General features: G+C 39.7%; 1 protein-coding gene across 1 annotated transcript in view; it reads right to left on the bottom strand.

Moving 5' to 3' along the window:
* Positions 1-6,431: 6,431 nt before the first annotated feature.
* The window catches only part of USP12 (ubiquitin specific peptidase 12), a 31,034-nt gene continuing 18,627 nt past the window's right edge, over positions 6,432-18,838 (bottom strand). The window contains 5 exon segments of the mRNA XM_031552047.1: positions 6,432-6,701; positions 8,952-9,030; positions 12,177-12,374; positions 15,780-15,863; positions 16,071-16,147. Coding sequence (XP_031407907.1) covers positions 6,600-6,701; positions 8,952-9,030; positions 12,177-12,374; positions 15,780-15,863; positions 16,071-16,147 — 540 coding nt within the window. The 3' untranslated portion in view covers positions 6,432-6,599.

Here is an 18,838-nt window from a genome sequence, read left to right as displayed (position 1 = left end):
AGCCTTTTCACTGAAGACAGAAGAAGGCATTCAGTATCTCTGCCTTCTCAGCACTCCCCCGTTACCACCGAACCCCCCCTCCACCTAGTAAGGGCCCACATTCTCTCTAGTTTTCCTTTTGCTGTTAACATACTTGAAGAAGCCTTTTTTATTATCCTTTATCACTTTAGCCAGATTCAATTCCAGATGGGCTTTAGCCTTCCTCGTTGCAAGAGCTTCTATCAGCTCCCTTTTTTCCTAGATCTTCTTTCAGGTTTTTTTTGCTGGAGCTTCTTTAATCTTCCTTTTTTGTTAGTTTCCTTCAGCTCTCTTTCACTGGAGCTTCTTTCACCTCCCTTTCTTGTTAGAACTTGTTTCAGCTTTCATAAAAGTTTCTTTCAGTTCTGTCTTGCTATCTTTACAGCTCCCTTTTTCGCTAGAGCTTCTTTCAGCTCTTTTACCAGAGCTTCGTTCAGCTCTCATTTTCGCTAGAGCTTCCTTCAGCTCCCTTTTCCATTAAAGCTTCTTTCAGCTCTCTTTCCTTAGAGCTTCTTTCAGCTTTCTTGCTAGAGCTTCTTTCAACTCCCTTTTTTGCTAGAGCTTCTTTCAGCTTTCACAAAAGTTTCTTTTAGTGTTCTCACTAGCTTTTACAGCTCCCTTTCTCGCTAGAGCTTCCTTCTGCTCTCTTTTACTAGAGCTTCTTTCAGCTCCCATTTTCGCTAGAGCGTCTTTCATCAATTTCGCTAGAGCTCCCTTCAGCTCCCTTTTTTGCTAGAGCTTCCTTCAGCCTCCTTTTTCACTAGAGCTTATTTCAGCTCCCTTTTTCACTCTGAGGGGACCTTATAGTGGCGTTCCAGTTCTGTATGGGGCCTTAATGAAAGCTCATGAAGGACTTTTTGTAAGGGCAGGTAGCAACAGGACAAAGCGTAATGGCTTTTATCTGGAAGAGGGTAGATTTAGACTAGACATGAGGGAAGAAATTCTTCAGTGTGAGTGTGGGAAGAGGTTGCAAGTGCCCTCTTCCTGGAAGCGTTGAAGGTCAGGCTGGTTTGGGCTTTGAGCAACCTGGTCTAGGAGAAGATGTCCCTGCCTACAGCAGGTGGTTGGAATTAGATGATCTTAAAGGTCCTTTCCAACTCTAACTTTTCTACGCTGTTCTGGTCAGGAACATGTCTTAGCGGAAGGTTGTTAGTTAGGGTGGTATGGTTAGGTCATAGTTAGACTCAGTGTCCAACTAAGGTCCTTTCCAACCTGAGTGATTCTATTCTATGATTCTGTAGAAATGTATCTTAGTAAAATTTGGGTCCTGTTAGTACTGTGTTTGGTAATGCCACTGTATTCTCTCTCCTCGGTATCTAGCTTCTAATGGTTCTTTCGCTCAATTGTAATATTGCCATGCTGAGCTCAAGCAATCTCTAAAATAATCTGAAGGTATTTTCTATAAAATAAACATTTCATTTTCCAAATACGTTTCAGGTTCCGTAACAATGCTAGGGAGAAAAACAGAATGGCTTCCAGAATTTCTTTAAAAATACGATTAAAGGGGTACATAAAAATTGTGGCTTTTATTCAATCCCACGACTCCAAATACATTTGCTTTTGAAGAGAACTTTCACCAGAAAGGCATAGACAAAACAGCTCCAGCTCTTTTCAATGCAAGAAATGTTAAGCATTGGACCCCACTTTGAAATAGAGTTCACTAATTTAGCGGACCTGAAGAACAAATAAAACATACTCAAAAAAAGCACAATTCTTTAATAAGGAAGAAAAGCCTAGAGTATGGCAGAGTGTTTTGAATATACCCTAACTCCCCCCACTAGAAATTCGTATCAAATGTAGTATTTCACCTTTTAGGGTTTTTGGTGTTTTTTGGTGTTTTTTTTTCTTTTTAAATCTAGTATTTTTATAAGTAATTCTAAAGCTCCTCTCCACATTCTCTGCAAGATCCGTGCTAGGCAACCTCTCCTGGTTCACATAACCTGTGAAATGCAAATCAAAGATATGACCCTTCTGTAATTAAAGCTCCCTGATGTTGCCAGCAGGAATTCCATACAAAGAGCTGGCAGACAGCATCTCTGCATTTATCTGATTCCTTAAAATCTCTTATGTAGAGCCAATCACAAGCCATTAGTGGGAAAGGAAGAATATAATTCATTTGAGCTTGAAGAAAAATATTATTCAGTTCCTTTTAATGCTGATGTTATCTGCAATCTTCCTTATATATCCAACACATACTTAAGCTCCCCCAAAAAAGAACTCATCAACCATTATAGCAGATTGTGAGGTTTAGCTTACTTTACAAAGGAAGAGGCAGACCACTTTGCGAATGTTTTGAATACAGACCAAACAAAGTTATTTCTGCCCCGTCAGACTCTATTAATAAAACTGGAAACAGATTTCAGAGATCTCTGTATTTAAAAGATGAAGCCACTGTTTGTTTGCACGGCAGTTGACCTGCATAGCTCACTTGTAACAATCAATCAGAAGCAAAGAGTCAGCAAAATGGACAGCCCTTGAACACAGATGATGGAGGATATTAATTTCAGTAATAACCAAGTATCTGGAGGCTTGCATGGAAAGAGACTAATGTATTATACAACTCACATCATTCTGTGAGAGTTAGAGGGCTTTGAAGCCACACAAGTTAGAGCTCATAAAATGTTCACACTGTATTATCAAGAGGGAAAGCAACGACTGATTTTAGATGTATAATCTTCAAATCAACCCTGACAAACACAAGGGGAAAAACTGAACAACTTAGACTGTAAAACCACTCTAGGAGAGCAAACAAACTGCATCTGGATTATCTGCATCTGGATTATTTAAACTTCCAGAAGAAAAGTTGCATACTACTTATCTTGAAATAAAGCTAATTATTTTTTGTTAAATGAAAACTGAAGATTTCACATATCAAAATTTCTTTCAAAAAGATGCCTTTACTGGTCATCTTGGACCTACAGCTGAGAGACTGGGCTAAATAACACAAGATAAATTTCTTTTCATTTTAATAGTGAAAGTAACTAGTGGCCTCGCATACTTCAGGTTTACAAACATCCCACCACAAAAAAAAGTAACAAAGTAATATAAAGTTATATATGTATATGCACCAAGAAGTGCACATGCGATACTGCATGTGGAAACGCTGAGACAGAGACATGGGGAGCAAGCCAGGATGTCCTGGCCAGCTTTAAACTGCTGCTCTAGAATGATGCAGACCTTCTGTAGGTATTGTGGTCTAGCTGCCAGTCCACGCAGATGACTAAGGGTACGACAGCAGATCTGAAATGGTATAAAATCTCTATGTGCTAACATCTGAATTTCACCTGAAGATACGCAACCAGATACGTGACAAACTTCTGACAACACAATTCAATTTTAAGGTACGTGTGCAAATGATTAAGTCCCTGCTCCATACAGTGAAAGGACATGGATGTAGTCATCACAACTTCAAACACAGCAGGGTACGATCTGTTTGTAAATAGTATGTCTATTCATTACAAGTATACTCCAAGTGGGAAATGACTTGAAACCAAATCACACTGGATATTGTCATCAGGTGCATTTTTACTTCTGATGTTGAGTTCCAGTTTTTTGGTCAGTCGCTTCTCTCTTATGCTAGCTCTGTAAATACTCTGACTTTTCATTCCTTCAGCTTCCACTCCCACAAAGTGGCAATCCGTTATGTAACTTGGATGCACACTTTACATAAAGTTCTGATTTTTAGAGGAAATGGAAATAAGGAAGAACAGTATTTTAAAACACTCCCTCTCTTCTCTAACTCAGAAACCAACAATTGGCTTAAAAACCAATAGTAGAGAACTACACCACGAAAAATGTAACTGCCACAGAACTACTTTTGTAACAACAAACTGAGATATAAAAGGCACTGTATTTAAACACATTCCTTCCACAGCTCAGGGCTGTCAGCCTAACACAGGACACTTAGATACTTAGGGTTTGAAAACACTGAAAAGCACAGAAGACAGCAGACTGACCACGAGGGCTCTGCAAAGGGTGCAGTACTTACCTTTAGAGAACATATTTTATTTAATAGAAGTTTTTGTTCCAATATACAAAATAGAGGACCGTAGTCCCAATTAACATTTTACATTGTGACACAGCAAATCATTTCCACCATTTACAACAACGGATAACTTTCCCAAACTCCCCCCTGTATTATAGTCAAGAAATAATTCCATACTGCTTTACATACCAAACAGTTATATTTTGCACTTCCCCTGCTTCTTTACTTTTTCTAATGAATTTGCAGTTTCTGATAACAGTTTAATTGAGAAATTACAATTATTTCAGCTGAAAAAAAAAAAAAAGCCAAGTGAAATATATAATTCGGAATACTATCTCAAAAACCCTACACAAAATAAAAGCCAGTATTTTACAAAAATAAGTTGCAGAATTAAAACCAGTGAATAAAACACAAGTGTTTTACATTTTGTTAGGGTATAAAGTATTTAGCAACTAGCCTCAGCTTTGAGCTACGCCACAAAAAAAGAAAAGAAGGACCAAACATTTATCAATTAGTAAAAAAGAAACACGACAGTTCTTTAGTTCTTTTACAATACTGTACCTTTAGTATGCAAAGGACTTCATCCTTTAATGTGCAGCATTAATCAACTGCCTCACCCGTTAGCCCTTTTCCCACAGAAAGCTGAAAAAAGGTTTTAAAATTATTTTAATTCCTTAAGAAAAATCCAATCGTAGTTTCTGCATCCCCCACAATACTGAAGCTTTACTTTGCAATGCTGGTACTTGGACAGTTTGATCGCTATAAATGATTTTATATAAAAGTGTTCTAGCCTAACCAGGGCTTTAGAAACTTTGTGTTTTACAAAAGCGGTTTGTTACAGTATGACAGTTGCTAAATAGCCCAATTTATTCAGTGACCCTGTTAAAGATTAGTTCAACTGAGTGAATAGGTGAAGTCATTTCCTGAGCTAAAAGATACAGGTAAGTAAATAGTTATAGCAGCAGACAGGAGACATTCTTTTTAAAGTTTGCAACAGTATTAATAAAATAACCTTAGAAAACTACAATAAGGTACAAATCACTAGCTGAAAAGGGGAGACAAGGACATCCGAAACTTGATTGCCATCAACAGGAATGAATATCCCCTGACCTTCCAGAAGTTACATTCAGCTACTGACAGACAAAGTACTGTTAAGTGGAAGAATGTCGAATCACAGTAGTTCACATTTACTACAGATCAGGTGTTTTGTCAAGATTTAATCTTTAATGCTATTTCATAAACCTAAAGTGAAGTATAAGCAGTTGGTTTCAGAATTTTTCACCCTAGAGGTGAAAAATCCTCTTCATACTACTTTTAAAGGAATGTAGTATATCTTCAGTCTCATGAAATTCTAAGCCTATTTCTTTTTATCGCTTAGACACAATTTGTACTTGAGACCTTGAGTGGTTTTTGAGATAGTCACCCACGTGACTGACATAAGTAACATAAGTGGATCCATTTTTAGGAGAGGGAATTATATTCAGACAATGGTTCCAATTTGCTTAGAGCACAAGACATTAACAAACAATTAAAGAACTATCAAGACTGGTATACCACCACCGCACCACCTTTTTCTTGTGATATGCGTTCATTAAAGTCTTCTATGTATTATTTTGATCACTTTTTTCACACATTAATGTTAAGATAATATTCTAATTTAATAAAAGTACCTCACTTAGATACCAGTTCCTCCAGAAGGAAATCTCTCTATATTACTCATTTTTAAAGACATTGCAGGCATTGCTTTTAGACTTTATATCAGCTCTCTTTCTTTTTTTTTTAACATTTAAACATAATTAGTTTTAATTCAAATTAATACATAAAATCCCCAGTATTGGCTAGAATAAAGGAGATTCTAAGTAACGAGATCCTAAGTAACAATAATTTATAAATAAACATATACTATTACAAACCAAATCTTTCCCCATACGGAGACTAAAAACCATAATCTTGACTGATTGTTCCCGATCATACATTATAAATAACGTAAGCTTCTTCAGAGAAGCAAAACATACTTGCCTCCCTGACACTAGTTTGTATCTTCAGTTAAACTACTACCATCAAGAAGGCAATTGGGCCCAGATATATCTTTTTGCTTACACAGTAACGTTCCAGCCTCATTCTTTCAAAATTAAGCACAGGAAATTAAGTTTACAAAGAGTCCTTTACCTCTTACATGTGAAGTCTGTATAAAATAGAGATCTATTCCTAATCTCCTATTGCACCAATCTGGCAGTGCTGCTAGAATCTGATTCAAATTCCACTGAATTCCATGAAAGGTTCTCCAGTGACCTTAATAGGCTTTGAACTAGGACCAGTATTTGGAGACAGTATTTCCTAACAGAAAGCTCCTGCAAGAGTGGCTGGTATCTCTTTTTGCTTATGAGATGCAGTGGAGATGTGCAGTCAGCATGATACCTGAGCAAATAAAATGAAAATGATACAAAGGTCTTAAAAATCCCAAGTTCTTTGCTTAGTCGTGTGCAAACTGTGCTACTGCCCCTGGAGCTTCCAGCTTCCTTTCTTTCAGTGCTTGCTCCAATCCAAGATAGAGAAGACGTGAGGCGTAACAATCTCTCTTCACTATAACTCCCCCTCAATCCCGAGACTGATAGAAGAGGATGTAACCAGACTCAGAGTTCTTTGAGATGTCTGACGTCAACCCGTAGAATTCTTCAATAGCTTGTGCATCAATTTTCTGTACGTAAAATACCAAACATTTAATGTTAGAATATCTTGCATAACACATATCACATTAAGTTCCACTCTAGAAACTATTTTCAAAGAACTTCCACATATTATATACAATGATGAAATCCAACTAACTCTTAAAATTCATTAAATTTTAGTTTCCTATCTGTCATCAGCTGCACAGATGGCAGCAGATATATAGATGTATGCACATATGCATGTTCACTTTTAAGGATTAGGTGAACCATGAATGCAACAAGAGGTGCATTGCTTGCACAAGTTTAACATGGAATAATTATAAAGGTAACAATATTGCGCTGAGACGTTTAATTCACTATCTAGAATGTATGTACAATTTATCATTTTTAACCCTAAACACTGGAAGCCGATCAACTGCAGGTGAGAAAAATCAGAGCTCAGAGAATGAAGGTTAACTTTTTCATCAGTTCTTAATTCAGTTTTTGTGGAAAGATTTTAAATATCTGGAAAGTGAAAAGAGTATATGCTGATTTTCATCATCTTTGCATACAAAAGAAACAAACTAAAAGCAAGCTATCTTGCCACGTTCTATGCCAAGGGCAATTAGGCTACAAACAACAAAAAGACTGAAAAATAAATCTTCCTTCACTTAGACTTTATTTAACCTCATTTCCATTATAAGAATGGGAATCTTTCTCAGGAAGGAGCAAGTCATTCCAACTTGTCATGGGAATAACAAACAGCAAAATGTTTAAGATCTGGGAAAAGATTCTTTCCTTCCTCCTTAGAAGGGCTCAGAGGGAAAAAACAAAGGAAAAAAAAAACACAAGAAATTCCAGGTGTTACTGCTCTGGAACTGGAAAGTCTGCACTTTATGTTTGTGAAATTATATGAGATCTCCACAGCAGCTTCTTTTTTCCCTGGAGGAAAGTGAACTTTTGACTTTATCAAGGTACTTCAATTTACAGTGCATTTTGATAAGACATACAAGCAATCCTTTTTAACTTTCCCCAGCAACCCTACATATTTCCATGTTTGGCATTTACTATGTGAAAAACAATCCATAATGTGGCTTGATGATAAGAAATTCTTACTACCCTTGACTTGTTCTGCCAATTAACACCGTAAGTCTAATACCTGTCTCACCCACTTTTCTTGTTTTTAATTATGCAGTTTTGTATATTGTGAGGAAGAACATAAATTATTCATTGTACAGGCTTAATTAAATTTAATAAAGGACTTGGACAGCATAATCATACTTCTGTTGCTGCGTAAGCAAAGACAAGGTGGAAAAAAAGATGACAGAACAAGCAAAAAAACAGAAACAATCTAAAACACGGACTGTTCTTTCCCTCAATAAAGAATAAAAGGTAACTGAGAAAATAAAGTTGACAATGTCAAGACTGTTGAAGAAAATGGACAGTGATAGGACGAGGGGGAATGGTTTTAAACTGAGACAAGGGAGGTTTAGGTTAGATATTAGGAGGAAGTTTTTCACACAGAGGCTGGTGACGCACTGGAACAGGTTGCCCAAGGAGGTTGTGGATGCCCCATCCCTGGAGGCATTCAAGGCCAGGCTGGATGTGGCTCTGGGCAGCCTGGTCTGGTGGCACATAGCAGGGGGTTGGAACTAGATGATCTTTGTGGTCCTTTTCAACCCAGGCCATTCTATGATTCTATGATTAGTTAAAAGCTATTTATCTATTTATTAACTTGTTAGGAATTCTTGAATTCCTAGAAGCATGGCTAACATTAGCAACAATATCATAAGCAAAAGATTTTTAAGGATTAACTTTTAGATTTTACATTGCAATCTAACAGGTTTCAGTCTACTTTGACTCTTGTTGCATTTTTTTCTGAAACCATCTAGGACACTCCATCTAACAGACTACCAGACTGATCCAGCCCAACAGATCAGACATTAAATATATATACTCATAATATGAATAAACATCTTGCGCCAAGAAATTGTATACTCTCATAATGGTAAAATCAGTTCACCTGTACTCTATTTGCCACATGCTCTGGCCAAAGGAACAGCTTACCAAACGAAGGTGAAAGACACTGGCAATAAAGAAGTTTATTTTAAGAAGTTATAAAAAGTGAAACAATTCAAATTACTGTACAGTCAAACTGTAAAGTGTAGCTCTGCACTCACAGTTCTTTCTCATTTGGAATGGGCATTAGCATGACAGTCTTCTAAGTCCTTGAGCAGCAAATAGGGGTGCAAATGCTCTGATTAGTATGTGAAAAAAATCCAGGGTTACACAAAGCTTACCTCAACAATATCATCATCAAAAAGCAACCAAAAATCATGACTCTTCACTATTGCAATATAATGTCCTCTGTTAGGGCCACTGTAAAATACAATTAAAGAAGAATTCAGATCACAACACACACAAATGTACAAATATATTTCACTAAAGTGTGTGGTTTTTTTTCCTTGTAGTAAGTAGTGTTTAACACTAATTAAATGGGCTACCATATAATTTCTGTTTGGATGTTTCTTTTCCTTTTTTCCACCAACTCAAATAGTTTTCTTAGCAACACCTTAGGTACCTATGTTTTATACATAAAATTAAAGACTAAGCAGCACAGGCATGAAGGCATAAATGAAGGGAAATAAAAGAGAAATAGAGACGTGAAATAAATAAATTATTCTAATGCTTCATAATGATTGAATAGATCCCAAAGGATTTTACAATCTTCATAAAGAAAAACACATCGTTCAACTACAGTCTCAATATGGTATCTTTTTATCTGTTTGAATGTTAAGGAAAAAATAAAGAAAAAAACAATTAAGTTAAACTAATAATTTGGGAGATTGAAAAATCCTTACAGCAATGAAAGGGTTTCCCATTTAAACTAAAACAGCTATAATTATATTATAATTACATATTATGTTAATTATATAACTATATTATATATTAGAAGGTAAGGGGGCCTGTGAGAGCTGGTCACCATTTAAACAGCTCTTCTTCAGGATCAGTGTGTCACTGTGAGCAAGAAATCAGGAAAGGATGGCAGGAGACCTGTGTGGATGAGCAAGGATGAGCATGCACAAACTCCGTGAAATATGGAAAAAGAGTCTGACCACTTGGAAAGAATATAGAAATGTTGTCAGGGCCTGCAGGGATGTGACGAGGAAGGCTAAAGCCCACCTGGAATTGAATCTAGCAAAGGTGATAAAGGATAATAAAAAAGGCTTCTTTAAGTATCTTAACAGTAAAAGGAAGCCTAGGGAGAATGTGGCTTCCCTACTAAGTGAGGGGGTGTTCTGGTAATGGGGGATGCTGAGAAGGCAGAGATACTGAATGCCTTCTTTGCTTCTGTCTTCAGTGAAAAGGCCCTCCCTCAGGAATCCCAGACCCTGGAGGTTAGTGAGAGGGTCTGGGGAATGGAAGACTTCCCTTTAGTCGGGGAAGAGGTGGTCCGAGAGTGCCTAGGCAACACCAATGTTCATAAATCCATGGGATCTGATGGGACGCATTCACGGATGCTGGGGGAGTTGGTAGAGGTGATTGCTGAACCGCTCTCTGTCATCTTTGAGAGGTCTTGGAGAATGGGGGAGGTCCCTGAAGACTGGAGGATAGCCAGTGTCACTCCGGTCTTCAAGAAGGGCAAGAAGGAAGATCCGGGTAATTACAGGCCTGTCAGCCTCACCTCTGACCCTGGAAAGGTGATGGAACAGCTTGTGCTGGATACCATCTCCAGACAACTGGGAGAAAAGGAGGTTATCAGCATGGGTTCACCAGGGGGAGGTCATGCTTGACCAACCTGGTAGCCTTCTATGATGTTGTCACTGGCTAGGTGGATGGGGGGAGAGCAGTGGATGTAGTATACCTTGACTTCAGCAAGGCCTTTGATACTGTCTCCCACTACATCCTTATAACAAAGCTGAGGAAGTGTGGGATAGACGAGTGGACAGTGAGGTGGGTTGAGAACTGGCTGACTGGCAGAGCGCAGAGGGTCGTCGTTGGTGGTGCAGAGTCTGGCTGGAGACTTGTAACCAGTGGTGTCCCTCAGGGGTCTGTGCTGGGTCCGGTCTTGTTCAGCATCTTCATCAATGACCTTGATGAGGGGATAGTGGCCACCCTCAGCAAGTTTGCTGATGATACGAAGTTGGGAGGATTGGCTGACACGCCTGAAGGCTGTGCTGCCATTCAGCGAGACCTGGACAGGCTGGAGAGCTGGGCAGTAAGAAACCGGATGAGGTTCAACAAAAGCAAGTGTAGAGTCTTGCATCTGGGGAGGAAGAATTGCGTGCACTTGTACAGGTTGGGAGAGAAGCTCTGCAGAGAGGGACCTGGGCGTCCTGGGGTGGACAACAGGTTGGCCATGAGCCAGCAGTGTGCCGTCGTGGCCAAAAGGCTAATGGCATTCTGGGGTGCATTAAAAAGGGCGTGTCCAGCAGGTCGAGGGAGGTGATCCTCCCCCTCTACTCTGCCCTGGTAAGGCCTCATCTGGAGTACTGTGTCCAGTTCTGGGCTCCCCAGTACAAAAAAGACAAGGATCTCTTGGAAAGAGTCCAGCGGAGGGCCACAAAGATGGTGAAGGGCCTGGAGCATCTCCCCTATGAAGAAAGGCTGAGTGAACTGGGTCTGTTTGAGAAAAGACCGAGAGGAGACCTGATCCAGGTCTATAAATATCTAAGGTGTGGGGGGCAGAGTGGCGAGGCCAGACTGTTTTCAGCAGTATGTGAAGACAGGACAAGGGGAAACGGCCAGAAACTGCAGCATAGGAAGTTCTGCACGAATGTGCGTAAGAACTTCTTTGTGGTGAGGGTGACGGAGCACTGGAACAGGCTGCCCAGGTAGGTTGTGGAGTCTCCTTCTCTGGAGATATTCAAGACCCACCTGGACACCTACTTGTGCAACCTGGTGTAGGGAACCTGCTTTGGCAGGGGGGTTGGACTCGATGATCTCTGGAGGTCCCTTCCAGCCTCTACAAATCTGTGATAATGCACTGCTCTTCAGTTTATGGCAGACAAGAAAAATTCTCCATAACTGCAACATGAACAAAGAACTCTAAGAGCACCCTGATTGTTAAGCAGATTTCAGGTAAGGAAATGATGCACTTACCTGAACCACACAATTGAAAGTGAACAAGTATTTAATGCAGCTCTGGAACTGCCTTAACCTTTTAACAACACTCAAACAATTTGTAGGTCTAGAGTAGAGAGAATCTGTTATTAGAGTTATATGATATGGGATACCTTTCATTTTTCTTTTGACATAGTTAAGCTCACATAAATACTCATATGTATACGTTGTTACTACTTTCCAAAGTGAACTGTGGTGGCAACAAGGCCATGTATTCTGTCCCTATTAGTAGCACCTCCTCACAATGCTTTCTTTTCTAAGAAATTTTTAAGATATCTTTAAATGCTATTAGAGCTATGTGATTTTGTGAGTTTCTTTCCTTTTTTTCTTTTCTTCATTTAAAAAAAAAAAAACACTTTAGCTTTTATACAAAAATCTCCTACATAATGTACTGTTATTACCTTCCACAATGAACTACCACAGCAACGAGGTCATACATTCTGTCAGGATTGGTGGCATCTCCTGAGGTGTTAAATAAACGAAGCTCTAAAGGAAAAACTACTCTATAAGAGAGTTTTGTGTATCTATGCAGCTGATCCATATATTTAAATCTCTTCAAATGGAGAGCTAGAATCATAGGCAGTTTTTTTACTTTCATCCTGAAAAAACAAGCAAACAAAAACCAATATTTCCAGTATTGAGGCAAACAATTCTGCTGATATTAACAAACAAGTAACTTACACAGTTAAGTCTTTAAAAAAATGTTGCAAGTATTAATAAGGTGCTCAAATCATCATCATCCATGTAACAAATACTGAATTTGTCCTGCACTGCTAAACTAAAACTGGATTTTAACAACTGAGACAATTAAAAACAATTAAAATTGAAGCTAAATGAATGCCTACAAACAACCCACATAGCGACTTAGACACAAAGGCTTGTGTTAGGTTTAGGTTTACACAGCAAAGTTTTGGAAATGGGTGAGCTGCAGGGATGGCCTCTGTGAGCAGAGCACAGCATTGCTCTGTGTCAGATCAGAGCCAGCTCCAACTGCTCCAAAAGGAGCTGCTGATGGCCCAAGCCGAGCCATGAGTGATGCTGGGCGCACGACTGGGAGAGCAGATTTATGGAAGGGAAAAACTGCTGCACAACAGCAATTGAGGGAGAGGAATGAGAAATGGGAGAGACGCAGCCCTGCGGCCACGAAGGTCAGTGCAGCAGGAGGGCAGAGCAGCAGCTCCCTGCAGCTCGGGAGAGGCCCATGGAGGAGCAGACCGTTTTCCTGCACCATGCAGAGCAGACCTCCACATGAAGCCATGGAGGAGCCCATGATGCAGCAGAGGACGTGATCTGATGGAGGTACAGCCCACAGAGAGCCCCTCCAGAGCAGCCTTGAGCCAGAGCTGCAGCCCACGGAAAACAGCCTGATAGTGGGGCAGCAGAGCTGGGGGAGCTGCGGTCCATGGGGACCTGTGCTGGAGCAGTCCCAGAAGAATGGGCCCCCGTGGTACAGAGTTGTATTTGGGGGGCAGTGCTTGGAGAGCTAGAGCCTGTGGGAAGCCCATGTGGGATCAGTTTGGAAAGGATGACATCCATGGGAGGGAGTCTGCATGGAGCAGGGCAGAGAGTGACCACAGAGGAGCAGCACAGACAGGCATTAAGGACTGACCTCAGCCCCATGCTGCCCTGGGGGAAGGAGGCAGAAGAGGGTGGATAGGGGAAAGTGTTTGTGGTTTGGTTTTAGTTTCTCACTGCTCTCATCTGTTAGCAATAAGCAATAAATTACATCAATCTCTTGTGCTGATTGCCTTTTGCCTGATCTCCCTTACCTCTACCATGAAATTATTCAACGTATTTCCCCTCTCCCCCCCTCGTGTCCTGAGGAGGAGGAACGGGAGCACGTGTGGTGTTTAGCTACCTATCAGCGTTAAACTAACACAGAGAATTCAGCTTTTAGACATACCTCCCTATAGCTTTCCTGAGTTTCCAAAAGCAAACCTACACACCACCTAGTATACAGTGGAGATACTGCAACAAAGTTATTCCAAAGATTCTGTTACAGTTTAATTTCCCATTAAACCAGTCAAGTCAAACAAGCGTTTTAGAAAAGGCAATACTACTTTGTCACATTTATATTACTCCAAGTTTTCACATCAAGCCCTTCATTTAACACCGCCAAGAGATACAGACAGCACACTGTCATTCCCCACACCTCATGCTGCCAAAGCAAGATAATGCTAAGCTCTAGCACAGTAATTTTGTACAAATGTTGCAGCGTTATTTTATTGAAGTCAAAGCCTGAAAGCGATAACTTAGTTTTATTGATGGCTCGCTGGCCCCTTTCCCTAGTTTGAGGGAGTGAAATTTTGCATCAGTGCCTATAAATTCACATCAGCCAACCATAGCTGACCTGGCAACAGAGACTTAAATTCCCTGGGAGATAAATTTGCCCTTATTAATAGCAACTAAGCTAGAGTTCTCTCCTTCTGTGCTGTACTGATCTAAGGCACGTAATTTTATCAAACTGCCTTAAGCCATCAAAGTAGCTCCAAAGTGTCAACAGTACAGCCCAATGAAGGTTTCAGATGTGTCTACTAAGACTGTATTTTTGCAATGTCAGTAAATATGTTTGTACGGCATAATCCCTTTTCAAAAGATAAGGGACTGTGGACAAAATCCTTCCTTCCCTTTTTCTCATTAAAAATAGACTCGATAGTAGCTGTGGAAACCCTGCTAGACTCAGTTTTTCTCCTTTGTCTGCAAGGAAACTAGGAAATGAAAAATGCTGGAGAAGGGCTGACAGATGGCAGAAGCAGTTACTTTTTATTACTGAGATACGGATATAATTTCTGCTCTGATTCTTTTTGCAAAATTAAAGTCCTCTTTTAATAAAAGAACTCTGTTTGATAATAAGAGCTTTTTCAACAGAAAAGAAAGTCACCTTTGCTAGTTGAGAAGACACTATGATAGATAAACATTATGCTATAGAGATGGAAGAAAATTATGACTTCAGTGAAACCAGTCACATTGAAAACCAGAAAAGGCTGTGTTTTGCCAGTATGTCCATACCTACAGAACAGGCTTATGTCAACACAACTTATTAATGGCTAGGGATCATATTACCTCCCACAAAGAAAAAGAGCTAAGGCAACAGAAAACAACAGGACAGACCTTAGTTCACAACCACCCTCGTACACATCAATTAGTAAGCTTAGGCAACATATGAATGCATACTCTGCAGATGAAACATGCCAAAAGCCACATGTTAAACCTATGGTAAACTCACTAACAAGAACCAGTGGCATAACCAGTACAGCATGTCCCCAACTCCCATGTTCCCACCCCTTCAACTCATCTATACACAGACAAATTCTTTCTCAGATTTAAAATAAAAAAAATACAGCACAGTACATAAAATCAAGAGGTTTTCTTCAAAGATGTAAGCAAGACTAAATTAAATATTAGACAGACAAGAAATATTTTACACAAATAAACTCCAGATTTCCATGGAGCTTCTAACGCTTTCTATGAGCTCTGCCATACAGATGTTTACCACAGCTAATTAAAAACTCAGTTAAAAAGTAATGTTACAAGCATAAGACCTTTTACCAATTCAGTCAGAATTGCCAAACTGTTTCTTGCAGCAACGGTAAAAGTTATTTAGTTATTCAGAGGAACAGAAATGCAAAGAGTCCCATAAAATCAGTGAAATTTCATGACTATCAGCAATTCTTCCTTAATCACTCATAGCCCAACTTCTCTTTTTATCTTATTTTTGGCCTTAAGAACATTATTTTTAGAATGAGAAAAATAAATAATGATCAAAGGCCTCCCAGAACACTCTCAATGGATTCTCATTACTTACAAAAGGAGGCTCACTGAACTCAAGTAAGAGGTTACTTATGTTTATAACCAAGCGACTCTTTAGAGGAAGAAGAGTGAGAACACTTAGGAGAGAAAGCACTTTCTCCTCCTGCCTCATACACACGAAGACACACGCAGAAACACACGAGTGTTTTCATGAAAATACTTGCACTGTGTTCTTCCTTCTGAGTCTAACCTACCTTTTATGTGCTTCTTGTTTACTGCGGCATTCTTCACAGTAATACTTGTATTCACTGCACAGAGTTTCTGTATTGCTGAAACCCCTGAAAGAAAAAAAAAAAACCATTACAGAGATACTAGCTTCTTACCTAAAATATATGTATAAAGGTATGCAAAAAACCCCCATCATTTTATTAAGTTTACATAAACTAAAACTTGCTAAGTCAAATGTCTATGAGGTTTTAATTTTACTTCCTTCTTTCAAGGTCAAAAAAAGACAGGCAAAATATAGTTCAGATTTTTGCGTCTACCTTAAGCAATGAGTAATTGAAGTATTTTGTTCTACATCAACAGAAAGATCTAAGAAGTCTTCATCTTTGCTGCTTATCTGCAGGAAAAAAAAAAGAGCACATTAAAAGGTTTAAACCTGTTAAACTCATTCAACTCTTTTTCAGCACAGAATATATCTTCTACCTTATAATAGCTTCCCAAAAATTGTTACAAGTGAGATGTCTTAGCATGTCAGACATTTGCAAGATCTCTGTTTCTGATTTTGTTCACAAAGAGGAAGAGGGAAACATACATGTGCCCAAGGAGGCAGAATCATTTAATTGTTCATGTTGGAAAAAACCTTAAAGACCACCAAGTCCAACCACAACCTAACCATACTACCCTAATTCTAACAACCTCTGCTAAATCATGTCCCTGAGCACCACATCCAAACGGTTTTTAAACGCAGCCAGGGATGGTGACTCAACCACCTCCCTGGGCAGCCTATTCCAGTGCTTAACAACCCTTTCTGTAAAGAAGTTTTTCCTGATATCCAACCTAAAACTCCCTTGGTCTAGGGAGGCCAGAAGAGGCCATTTCCCCTCGTCCTGTCACCTGTCACCAGTGAGAAGAGACCAACCCCGCTTTCCTGGAAAGGTAAGCACCTTTCAGGTATTGGAAGAGAGCAATAAGGTCTCCCCTCAGCCTCCTCTACCCCAGACTAAAAGTAAATGTAATCAAAGAAGAAATTTCATCACAAATCCTGAAAAAAGGTGATGGATGAAATCCATAGTGGTCCTGATAATCAGCAATGTTATTAAAACATTTATGAAATAACTAGCGTCTCCCTTTTAGCATCTGGTAGTCTTTCCCCTTTGTACCTTGAGATATTCAGTGTTGCTGGTGAGAATGTCTACTGCCTTTTATGACTCCTGCGTACAAAGGTGAATGTTTTCAGAAAACATGCCCGGTTGCAGTATTGAAAAGTTGTTCTCTGACTCAAGAGACGAGAAGGGCACAGTTGCTAAGGGCAGCATACACGAAGAACAAAAACACAGCTGGTCAAGACAACTACTTCTGAGAACTAACATAACTGGTGAAACAGAAAGGCTTATGGAATTAAGTTAGAAGCTTCTGTTAATATCTGTGAGAGGACTGGGGAAAGGTTCCTCCCACTCTTCTATACATAAATTTCCAAGAATAAGTGTACACACAGAAAATGGACTGCTACACCAGTATGCATCATATCTATAATATAATTTAAATGCTTAAGTTTAGACTTCCAGAAATTTTTCAAGATGCTTTTCGAATAGCAAAGAAAGCCTCCTGCATCTTCAGCAAGTTGCGTGTTTCCTATCTCCAGGGAAATACTACAGTTTAGGAGCATGGAGATGAGCAATGTTTCAAAGTAACCCACTGCAAACATCACTTTCAGAACCACCAAACTTGAGAGTGGTTCGCAAAGGAGTCTAGTGGAAATCCTAGGGGTAGGGGACACAACCAGGGCAGCTGACCTCAACTGGCCGGAAGAATATTCTGTACCATAAGACATCATGTGAAAAAAAAGCTACAAAACTGAGGACAGGGGTTTAGCCAGAGGGTTGCAGTTTCTGCTTGAGGACTGGCTGGCTATCAGTCAGCAGGTGAGCAATTGTGTGTGTGTGTATGTACACAAATATACACGTATATATGTAACATTATTTCTCCCCCCCTTCTCTGTTTCAATAAGTAGTTTTTATTTCAACCCACAAATTCCACTTCTCCTTCCCCCAGTTCTCTTCCTTATCCCACTGGCAAAGGCAGGAGAAAATGAAAGTCTGCACAACAAGTGGTTGTTGTACATTTCAGATCATGAAAAGCCATTATATGGTTTACCAAGTGCATTTTTTCCATCTATATTCATAGTTCAGAAATGCTATTCTTTGTTTTTAAGATTTTCAGCCATCAGTATCTGAACTGCCAATTTACTCACAGTTTTACCAAAAAAAAAAAATAATAATAATTTAAAATTAACCTTCCACTCTAACCATGCCCCCTTTCTCTCTAGAGGTTCTATTTCCAATAAACATCACTATTTTCTTGTAAATCATGTATTTATTTCCAATAAATATCAAATCCTCAGACTAAAGTAATCTTATCTTCTATGCTATGTATTCGAACTACGTACAGGACGTAAAATGAAGACGGACATGGTCAGAAAACCTCATCATTTGCAGAATCAAGTCCCAGTCTGTTAAAAAACCTTTGTGAGTGCTCTTAACACAATATATGCAGCTGAAAAGTGATGTAGAATTCAGAATGAAACATTCTATATCTGGAGTTCCAACATATCTGCAATACTGTGTCCAGGCCTGGGGCTCCAAGCACAAGATGCAGAGCTCTTGAAGTGGGTCCAGAGGAGGGCCACTAAGATGATCAGAGGGCTGGAGCACCTCTTCTATGAGGAAAGGTTGAGGGAACTGGGATTGTTTAGCATGGAGAAGAGAAGGCTCTGGGGAGACCTCATTGTGGCCTTCCAGTACTTGAAAGGAGCATGTAAACAGGAGGGGGAACAGCTGTTTACGAGGGTGATACTGATAGGACAAGGGGGAATGGTTTTAAACTGAGACAGGGGAGGTTTAGGTTAGATATTAGGAGGAAGTTTTTCACACAGAGGCTGGTGACGCACTGGAACAGACTGCCCAAGGAGGTTGTGGATGCCCCATCCCTGGAGGCATTCAAGGCCAGGCTGAATGCGGCTCTGGGCAGCCTGGTCCGATGGCAACCCTGCACATAGCAGTGGGTTGAAACTGGATGATCTTTGCGGTCC

The sequence above is a fragment of the Meleagris gallopavo genome, chromosome 1 (assembly GCF_000146605.3).
Source record: "Meleagris gallopavo isolate NT-WF06-2002-E0010 breed Aviagen turkey brand Nicholas breeding stock chromosome 1, Turkey_5.1, whole genome shotgun sequence".
Lineage (NCBI taxonomy): Eukaryota > Metazoa > Chordata > Aves > Galliformes > Phasianidae > Meleagris > Meleagris gallopavo.
Note: the sequence above shows the minus strand (reverse complement) of the source record. Positions and strands in the feature narration are given on the sequence as shown.